A 10,095-nucleotide genomic window follows, 5' to 3' on the forward strand; every position below is an offset into this window, starting at 1 on the left:
CACACCACCACTCCCCGAAGGACTACATTTCCCAGAAACCCCTGCGGGGCGGCGGCGGCAGTGGTGGTGTGTGCAGCGGCTTTACGGGGCGGGCGGTCGGTCAGCCAGCAGTTGGCGGGGCGCTGAGGAGAGGGGAGGGGAGGGGGGCTGGTGGCAGTTATGGCTTCGCTCGTGAAGAAAATAATCAGCACTGCTAAGGCTCCAGCTGCACTGGGCCCCTACAGGTATGCCTTAGCCAGGGGAAGTCCATTGGAAGAAGCAGGAGTGAGCGGGAGCAGGTTTTGCCGGCAGCGTTTCGAGTAGGTCCCTGACGGGGAGTCTGTCAGGCAGCCCTGGGGGCTGTGATGAGGGTGGGCCGATCTCCTCCCCAGTAGCCCCTCAGGGACACCTGGGGTCCTACAGCAGGAGTGGGTCTGCAGTGCTAGCGGAGCGGCAAACTTCAGCCAGGCTGGGGGGGCCAGTTGTCCTTATCGTTTTAGGTGAAGTTTTAAAATGTCTCTCAAAAAGTTAGTTTGGGAAAATAATTCTGAAATTAGTGATAAGCAGTGAATGGGAAAAAAAAAAAACCCCACAAGAGAAAGAACGATTCCTCTCAAGGAAAAAAATGCCTAGAAAAAAGCGTGTTGCATATGCAAGTTAGCAGTGAATGCTGACTCTGGAGGCGATGGACAGTGAAGGCTGAGCCCGATCCAGGATGGTCTTTGCAGACCATAGCTGCAAATCTTTTCTTATTTTGAATGTGATTGCCAGCAGGTTATAAATGCTTTTCAGTCTAAAAACTAATATAAGGCTATGTAAGGTGTTGTTCAGTGTTTTCACAAGTGAGTTGTTAGTTGCAACAGTTCTGAATAATTTTTTAAAAATGCCAATTTTAATTGGAGAAAGGTTTCTCTGCTATTTGGATGTGAAAAAAAAAATGGTCAGTAACTATTTTTACCAGGGCATTTTCTAAGAATTTTTAATTCTGCATTCAGGCTTTGCTTTCCAAATATAAACACAGACTCCTTCGGTTTAAACTTTTCTACTAGTAGCATCTTAGTGCTTTCCAGGTGCACTTCTGTCTCCATTACTTTGAAATGGAACGTTTTGAGCTTCAAACTGTGTGTTCTTTGTAGGAATTAAAAAGATGGAAAAATACAAGGTGTAGAAGCAGAGAGACATGACATGAAGGTTAACTTCTGTAAACAATAAACTGTTGGTGGATTGCAGCCAGGGGCCTGGCATCGCTTGTAGTTAGGAGAACATCTAAGACATGGAAAGGAAAGAATTCTTCGGCTGCACACATACACACCACTGGCCTAGCCTTCAACATAGCTCTCCACTTCTCTTGTGGATTAACTGCACTCCAACATTTTGTGCTTATTGGTAGTTCTTGATGAAACACTGGTTATTATGCAGCCTGTTACTTGTATGATGGGTCCAACATCAATAAGTTTATCACTAACTTAGTTTGTCAGGTTTCAGTAAACTTGTCAAAGTCCACTGGGCAAAAATTGCACAACAAGCAACTGCTACATCTCTGCTATGCAGTCTGAGCATGGTAACAGAGGAATGAGGGCTTAATATGGCATGAAGAATTGAGATGTGTGGGCTGCAGTCCTGGTTCTGCTACAGCCCTTCAGTATGCTTTTTTAGTGACCCATCTTTAATGTACTTTGTATTTACTGCATCCAATTTCCAGTACCTTGAGATAGGTAGGTAGATAGATATATAAAAAGACTCATGTGTGTGAGTGTGTATGTGTATACATCTTATTAATGATATTAAACTTTTTAAAAGACACAGCAGAGATGTTGTCCTTGTCAACACACATCAATAATCATGTGTGTAAAGATGATGTGATTAATTTTGCAGTCCTTGTCTTTAGAGACCATGCTTCTTAATACCATCTCTGTGATGGATGATGTTCTTCTAAGGTCAGAAAGTCTGTCCAGTTATACACTTAGGTATACTGAAACCTGAATGAATTCAGGCACACACTCAGATCTCTGCTGAATCAGAGATTAAAGAGTAGCTACGATTGACCCTAGTTATAGGATACATCTGCAGTTAAAGTGTGATTGGGGTTTGTGTAGCTGGAAGTTTCTCTGAGCTTCACGCGTGCATTTGACTGTAGTAGAACTATACCCTTTAGTTGGTAAATTGTTAATAGTCTTAGTCAATGGAGGATTCCACTGGTAAGCATATAAGAGAAGAAAGTTGAGGGGCAGAGAAGGGGACTCAGTAAGACTGCTGCAGATGTTGATCTGGCAGTGATATCAGAAGGCTTCAGCTTGTTTTTTCCCTGATTATTCAGGATTTATGACTGTCTGAAGGCCTTTGTTGGGACAAATGTTTTGTTGTGTCATTTGCTTTATAGATAAGCAATACAAGACAATCTCATTTTTTTTTTAGAGAGCTCATACCTTCTTGTTGCACAGTTCTCTGTGCTTCAAACAGAAAGAACTTTGTGGTCTGAGGGCCTGTGCCTCAAACAAAGCAGGACATGGTAGGAAAGAAAATAAAATTAACGAAGCATGTGTGTTTGGTTCATACACACGTTTTCTGTCAACAAGACTGCATTAGCTAGAAAACTACTTCATTCACTAGCGTCTCTTCTTTAAATGATGTAATTTTGTGATTTACTCCAGTTTTGTTAGTCGATGATAGAGAAAATAATCACCATATAAAATATTTTACTATATCAGGTAAGTTACTAGCTATTTCTTGCCCTTATGCAATTACAGGAGACTGTAGGACAGAGGTAAAAGGAAAGGTTGGATTGCTTAACTGTAGTCATTTTACTGAGTCCCTAAATTAGGTTGGTTCCCTGTGAAGTCAATGGATTGAGCCAATCCAATTGAGTCAATCTCAAGAGAAGAGATGTAATAACAATGTTCCCTGAAAGAGTCCCTCTCTTTCTCCATTGACATTAAAGGGAAGCTAACCTCCTAATTTAGATACTTCAGGTAGGTGCCTAACTTTGTGTAACTTGAGAGGCTTGTTGAACTGTCAAAACAATGCATTTTCTTGTGGAATGGGAAGAGATAAGAAAACCAGTGTTGACACACCACAAACACTTTCAAAAGAATCTTTCTCTAATTTCTTTGCAAAATACTTTTAATTACTAGCTGAAGTAAATTATGTCTCTTGCATAACGTTTGCTAGGTAGTTTAAATCTTTGTTTTAATCTTTTAATCTCTTTGTGGTAATTAGAGAGAGTAATAATTGTCAACTCTACTTCAGCAAAACCACACCTGACATTTATATAAAAATGTTTTGGAAATAGCTTGAATTCTGCATTCTCCTGAACTAACCCAGCCAATAGGTCATCCAGGTTATTTTGTGAGAGGAAAGTGATTGTTCTGGGAATGGAGTAATCAAGGTGGTGTGCTGACAAGCCAAATTCATGACTCTGAAGGAATAATGCCAGAAACTGGCATGCAGAGCTTCACCTGACAGCTGTAACTCACTTATCATGGTGGCCATTTGAGAAGAAAGTGGTAAATTTACCAATCAGCTTTTTTTTATATATTTTTTTAAATTCATTGGTCTGCAGCTGAGATGTAGATGAAAGGTATTGTCTACCTGTCAAGATGGGATAGAATATTTACCTGGGCAGGTGCAAAAAATGTTTATTTACTCTGCCTCGCCTTTGTTCTATCAGCAGCATGGAAGCTGTGTAGCTGTGTTTAGTGTTGGGTTGCTGCAGTCATGCCTTTTGCCTTTCCAAGAAATAGGGTTTATTACCTCAGAAACAGAGCTATGCTATTGTAGCTATGTCTTTCCATAGGTGATCTAATCCCAGGTCTCCCAAAGCATAAGCCAATTGAACATATGACTGTGTACAGACTTGTGCATGCATAACCTAAGTCCTCTATCTTTCTGAGATACTGTAAACTGCTGAAGAATATGTGAGGTATGCTTTCAGATAGTTAAATGTTTTGATGGGGAAACATTAAACCTAAAATGTCACTTATGTTTTCAGCCAAGCAGTGCTGGTAGACCGGACGATGTACATTGCAGGACAGATAGGTATAGAACCTTCCACTGGGCAGCTCGTCTCTGGAGGGGCAAAGGAGGAAGCTAAGCAGGTAAGATGTCTTCTAGCAATAAACTTGTCATGGAGTTGGCATGTACTTAGTTAAACATGGGTTTATGAGAAATTGAAGAGCCCTGCAGAGCGCGTTTCACATCCTCCAAGATGAAGAAAAAGCAGGAGGAAGTCATTCCAACCTATCCCTGTTGTTTCCTGCCCAAACAATGTGGATGTTAGGGGAGGAATCTGTGTTTCGTGTAGGAAAGAATCAGTGTTTGTAACAAAGGTTCAGACCTTAGTAAAAACCCTGGCTTTGAAATGGGGAAAGAGGTTGTTTGAGGTAGTGAGGTAGGATGAGATGGTGCTGCATCATCCCTTTACATCTAATGAATGGATGGTTTAATATTTGTGGTTTATTAGAAGCTCCCTTTTATTAATTTACCTTTTAATCTATTTCTGATTTTGCTTACTCACTGATGACAGTTGAAGATTTGCTAGGTGAACTTACAGTATAACATGGATGTAGCCAGATTACAGTCATATTTACATACTTACCTAAATATAACCTGGTTGATACTTAAGGATTTTTGTTTCATTTTTCATTAGGCTCTAAAAAACATGGGAGAAATCCTGAAAGCTGCAGGCTGTGACTATGGCAATGGTAAGTGTTGCAGTGACAGTGCAAACAAGTGGTTGTTTTTACCTACCTAGATTAAAAAAAAAAAAATCCAGTGATCTTTTAAAGAAAAAAAAAGCTGTTTGCTAAACATGTAGTTGTTATCAATAGCTGAAGGAGACAAAAGGAATTATGAGTCTGGGTTCAAAAAGAAAAGAAATAAATCAACATGCAAGTGTTCGTGATGGGTATCGATGGGACACTACAGTTCACCTTAAGTTCCTGCCAACAGTACTAATATTTTAGTTCTAGCTGATGAAGCTCAGGTATAGACAGAGCAGCAACTGATGACAGGCATTTTAAGCATCCTAGACTTTGCTCTAGGTAAAACCAGGTCTGTATCTATGGTGTTAATATTCTAGGCACTTTGAGTGCCTTTTTTGAGGAGGACTCTAATAGTGGAGCCAAACCACAATTAATGTTGCCTTGGGCACTCATGGGTAAAAAATGCTAGCATAGACTGTATCTTCAGGCCTTTTATGGACTGGTTTTTTTGGCAGCAGAAATGTAAATTTTGCCAACAGTTGGCTTACAACAGCTTTTTTATTTGACCTGCTTATCAGTTCTGTGCCTCTTGGAAAAATTGGGCTTAGAACAAAATTTAAACCAGGTATTTTCAGAGCTGGCCAGGAATATTTAATACTTAAGATTTTATTATGTACTAGGTATTCAGATTTTTTAGATGGTTCTTTAGGTGGTAGCTCTAATGGTCAATATCTGTTTGTAAAACTTTTCAAAATGTTTAGAATATTTGAGAGAAATTTATGAAATAGAAAAAAGAAATGCACTAAAGATTTTCAACTTTTATACAAGAGTCAGAGGTCCAAAATAACTGCAGCTATGTAATTTCTAGTTGTGAAGACTACGGTTTTGATGGCAGACATGAAGGACTTCAATGATATTAATGATATTTACAGACAATGTAAGTAGATCTTTTGTTTCTGTTTTAACAGCATGGCTTGTGGAACAAATTATATTCACAGTAAAGCAAACCGTTTCAATGACTGAGATGATGTAGTTCCAGATTCTTTGAGATTCCCTTAGAAATATAATATGTAAATAATAAAATCAATTTACAAGCACCAGATTAAGTACAGCCCAATTTCTTGTGGATTTGTGTCCTACGATCCTACTAACTCGCTGTCGTGTGAAGAACACCTGCTATCCCTACAGGTTAATCTTCCATGCCTCTTTACCTTGATACCTGTGTTGTCCCTAATAGAATTCTGCGGTAGGTGGCCTTCAAATGCTTCATTTCAGATTTTGTATCTCCATTTCTTTAAAGTCAATTTGTATCTTTGAATGATTATTCAATGGGTTATTGTTATGGGACAGGGCTCTTCTTTTTTTTTTTTTTTTTTTTTTTTTTAATATAAGGATGAGCCACACTGCTCCACTGAAGGATACCAAAAAAAAAAAAAAAAAAAAAAGCTTGGTTAACAAAACTGAATGTAGACTGAAATAGGTAATTCCAATGAGCCATATGGTGCAGAAGAATTTGGGAGAGTATGCACGTAAGTTCCTTATTTATATAGCTTTGGGTTTAAATTAAATAGCAACATCTGGTCTTGAATCAAGTCTTTTATTTATGACCTATCAACATAGTCTTCTGCATGTCAAAATGGAATTACATGTGCATTTAAGAAGGGTAAAAAAGACCAGCTGGATACTGAGTTACTGTTGCCTCCTACCTGGAGTTCAAGAAAGCAGTTGTTGTTGTTCTTTAATTTGTGTGTTATTATCCTGCCTTGTCAGTGCAGGACCATGAAATTAACATTTCTGAGCTTAGTGTTAGCTCTCACTAGTAAAACTTTCACTTAATTGTGCACATTCATGGAAATGTTCAAAGTCAGGTTGGATGGGGCTTTGAGCAACCTGATTTAGTGAAAGGTGTCCTTGCCTGTGGCAGGGGGGTGGGTTGGACTACATGATCTTTAAAGGTCCCTTCCAACCCAAACTATTCTGAGTCTATACATTCAGCTCTTGTATCTTGACCAATACCTCCCCCCTCCTCCCCCCCACCCTTTCTCCCCTGTTCCTTTAAGATCCTTCAGTGCCAGGCCTAATTGTGAATGGAGGAATAGGTCAAGGGCCTATTTTAACTCCGCCTTCCTTTGATATGAGTAAGCTTGGCCCCTGTTGGCTTTAGACAAATCTGGGATCTTTGCTCACAACTGTTCTGGCAGGGACCTGTTTCTCCCTTTTGCTCTGTCTGTGAAAGGGCCCTCTCCTACTCTCTGGTGTCTGCAATTGGATGATCACTGTTCTGATTTAATGTTTCTTTTTCAGGCAAGTTGATGTTAAAGCCATGCAGTGTCAGCAGAGGGCAAGTTGTCACTAGCCGCTAGGTCACAACTGTAGCTGCCTTCTCAATGATGAATGGTAGCTTGCTCAGATGTTAGACCAGTCAGTGACCAAAAAAAACCAGCAAGGGGGATGTGAAAGCTGGCACAGAAGACTATTTGTCTTGTGGCCTTGAACCTGAAACTGTTCCAATGACTGTGTTTTATACAGATTGCTTTGAACTGTGTTTTATCAAGCAAAGTTAAGTGATTGGTGGATGTTTCTGTTTAAATTACAGTTTTCAAGACAAACTTCCCAGCCAGAGCAGCCTATCAGGTTGCCGCTTTGCCAAAAGTAAGTATCACTTTTCTGTGTACAAAAAAGAAATTTTCTGAAATTCCTTACTTCTGAAGCATTCTGGCAGCTTTTCTTAGTCTGGAATGGCTTCAATTGCAATTATTCTAATGAAGATTTTTAAGTATTTAGGTTTTTTCTAAGTATGCCAGTCTTATTCCCACACACAATAAGAGATCTGAATATGAGAGAGACATTTCTTTATGGTGGAAGATGGCTACAACTAGAAATTAGGGGTTATGATACTTAACTAAGAGTAAAGTGAATCTTCAGTGTTACTTAACATTGCTAAATTAGTAATACAACTGTCGGAAGTGTAACCTCCCTCAAATGTCACTCTGTTCTTACAAGGCTGTCTTACACCTCCACTTCCTTCATAAAATAGATATATTAAATTCCCAATGTGTTTCTTCGTTGTTTTCTCACAGGGTGCCCGCGTTGAGATTGAAGCTGTTGCCATTCAGGGACCCCTCCAAGATGCTTCAGCCTGACTATAATAGAGACTGAATATCCTACAACAGCAGTTTTAGATTGAATACTTCTTCCTCACATCTTATTCCTGCAACTGACTATCAGCAGTTACATACAGTTGAAATCACTAAACTTACCAAGGAAATGTGCTTTGTTCTGGATCATGGCCTTGGATTCTCTCAAATACAGGCTTACAGTGAGTTTTGAGCTGGCAGACCCTGACACCTCCAGGAGTCCTGCTCAAATCAGCCGAGTTTGATTACAGGACAGGGCTCTTCGGTGACTGGATATTCAGATATTAAGTACACGTTCGGCTGAACATATGACAGTTACACCATGGGTGATCTAGAGATGGAAAACTGTAATGATTTGTAATAGTAGGGTTTTAATAACTATTTTAAATAAGGAAAAATGACAACTGGGAAAACAGTAGAACATTTGAATTGCTTAGTGTACGTTTTCACTTTTGTGTTTTGGGGAATTTTGCTGTATTTGTTTCTGAACTGTCTTAAACTCTTTCTTTACAGAATAAATTACTGTTGGGGCTCACATTTTTTCATATGGAAGCAATTGCTTAAGAAAGTTAATATTAATTTTGGAAAGAAGAAAATTATGCTTTTCTGAAATACAGTGCTAACTTTATAAATCAGATCTCTACCTGTAATCTTTTTCATAATCTTTTTCATAATCTTTTTCATAATCTTTTTCATAATCTTTTTCATAGCAATTCAACTTTTGCTATCTTTTGATTAAAAACAAATAAACAAACAAAAAACCTCCAAAAACCCCAAGCTTAAAAAATAATTCTGTTTAATGAGAATAAATGATAATTGCATCTGTAAAACCGTGCTTGTCTACTCTGGGAACAAACTTTTTTTTTCCTGGTTATGCTTTGATACTCCATTACAAAAAAAGTCACTATCTCACTTACTCAATAAAAAATAATTCAAACCAAAAGAACAGGTTTATTATCCATCTCCTAATAGTTAAGGATGAACAGAGTCCTCCAAGACAGGAAGCTTTCAGCTACCACGGCATTGCAGTTCTTGGCATTTTTCTCTCTCATTAAGGACAGAAGCATTTGCTTGATGGAGTGATTAAGCAATATTGAGAAGCCAGGCTGGTGATGCTAGTAAGTTATCCCATCCCTCTGCATTTATCTTCTAACCAAGTAGAAATGGATACCATGTTTTTAAGGAACTAGTTTGAAAGTCAGCTACCTCATGGTAGAGCTGATTCCCTGTCTTCCCCACTGCCGTACGACTAAGCGCAGTATTGGTTTATTTGGGGGGAAATGAGCAGAAATCCTTTTCTGTTGTAGTCTGTCCACCTCAGTGTCTTTGTTTTACTCTCTTCTGATAAGATGGTCATCCAGTTACCTATGGGATGCTCCTGTCACTGTATCTTCACTTTCTTTGTGTAGAAAGTAAAAATAGCTATATGCAGCAGCTTGGAGAATGTATCAATTTGGTGATAGAAACATGTACCTGCTTTATCAATGTCCTGTGAGAGGGAATCTTGTAGGCTGCTCCTTCCAGCGGCTGCTGTTTGTATGCCAGAGTGCCATGACTGAGCGCTTCGGAATCTGTTTCTAGTACCATCTCGTGTGACCAAACTCAATTTTGGTAAGCCACAAAACCAGCAGTATAGCAAGGAGAGGACATAACGCTGGATTTCCGCAGGTCAAGTCATCATACTGCTGTGTCCAGCAACTCAAATCCAGCCTTCAGTTCTGCTGTGTGTGTATCATTTGTCTTCTGTGTGTAATGCCTACTGACAATCATCTTGCATACTTTTAATCAGTTAATGATTTTCATATGGTAAGCATGCAAGAAAAATCCGATCTGGCAGCACTGTGTTGCTGCCTACCTTTGCATGCACGTGCAGATACTACCATGTCTGAAAAATCCCCCTGTGCTCAGTACCACAGCCGCACTGCGTGAATCAGCTTCCATCCTTGGATAAACTGGAAGTGTCCCACTTGCAGTTTCTTACCTTTCTGCTGTGCTTTCCAGCTCTTGTTACTTTGGCATACACCAGAAGGGCAGTTGGAAAGTTGTGAGAACAGTCAACCCTATTTACTCCTTCCAGATGTGGTATGTGAAGCGGCCAATTCTCCTGCTTGTTGCTGAGCTTGTAAATTGTATCTTTATAGAAAAAAGATTAATAATGAGGTTGTCACAGCAAGTATGTACAGATGTATGGATTTTTTACAGCACTGTCTTGCTTTCCCTTGACCAAATGGGAGGTATTTATTTGTATTAGAAGCAAGATAATGCTTTTGGTTTTTCAA

At 39.3% G+C, this 10,095-nt stretch overlaps 1 protein-coding gene across 1 annotated transcript; it reads left to right on the forward strand.

The window, feature by feature from the left end:
* Positions 1–92: 92 nt before the first annotated feature.
* On the forward strand, positions 93–8,646 carry RIDA (reactive intermediate imine deaminase A). Its single transcript, XM_010299862.2, has 6 exons — positions 93–224; positions 3,968–4,073; positions 4,625–4,679; positions 5,548–5,616; positions 7,276–7,331; positions 7,760–8,646. The coding sequence occupies exons 1-6, from the start codon at positions 160–162 to the stop codon at positions 7,820–7,822; spliced, it is 414 nt and encodes a 137-aa protein (XP_010298164.1). The 5' UTR covers positions 93–159; the 3' UTR covers positions 7,823–8,646.
* The last annotated feature ends 1,449 nt before the right edge of the window (positions 8,647–10,095 follow it).

This window comes from Balearica regulorum, chromosome 2 (assembly GCF_011004875.1).
Source record: "Balearica regulorum gibbericeps isolate bBalReg1 chromosome 2, bBalReg1.pri, whole genome shotgun sequence".
NCBI classification, from domain to species: Eukaryota; Metazoa; Chordata; class Aves; order Gruiformes; family Gruidae; genus Balearica; species Balearica regulorum.

What these genes read in the sequence shown, in the direction of transcription:
- RIDA (XM_010299862.2), top strand. Translation starts at nt 160, where the DNA reads ATGGCTTCGCTCGTGAAGAAAATAATCAGCACTGCTAAGGCTCCAGCT. An exon ending in GCTGCACTGGGCCCCTACAG is followed by an intron (nt 225 to 3,967) that starts GTATGCCTTAGC and finishes TTATGTTTTCAG; the next exon opens with CCAAGCAGTGCTGGTAGACC. An exon ending in CAAAGGAGGAAGCTAAGCAG is followed by an intron (nt 4,074 to 4,624) that starts GTAAGATGTCTT and finishes ATTTTTCATTAG; the next exon opens with GCTCTAAAAAACATGGGAGA.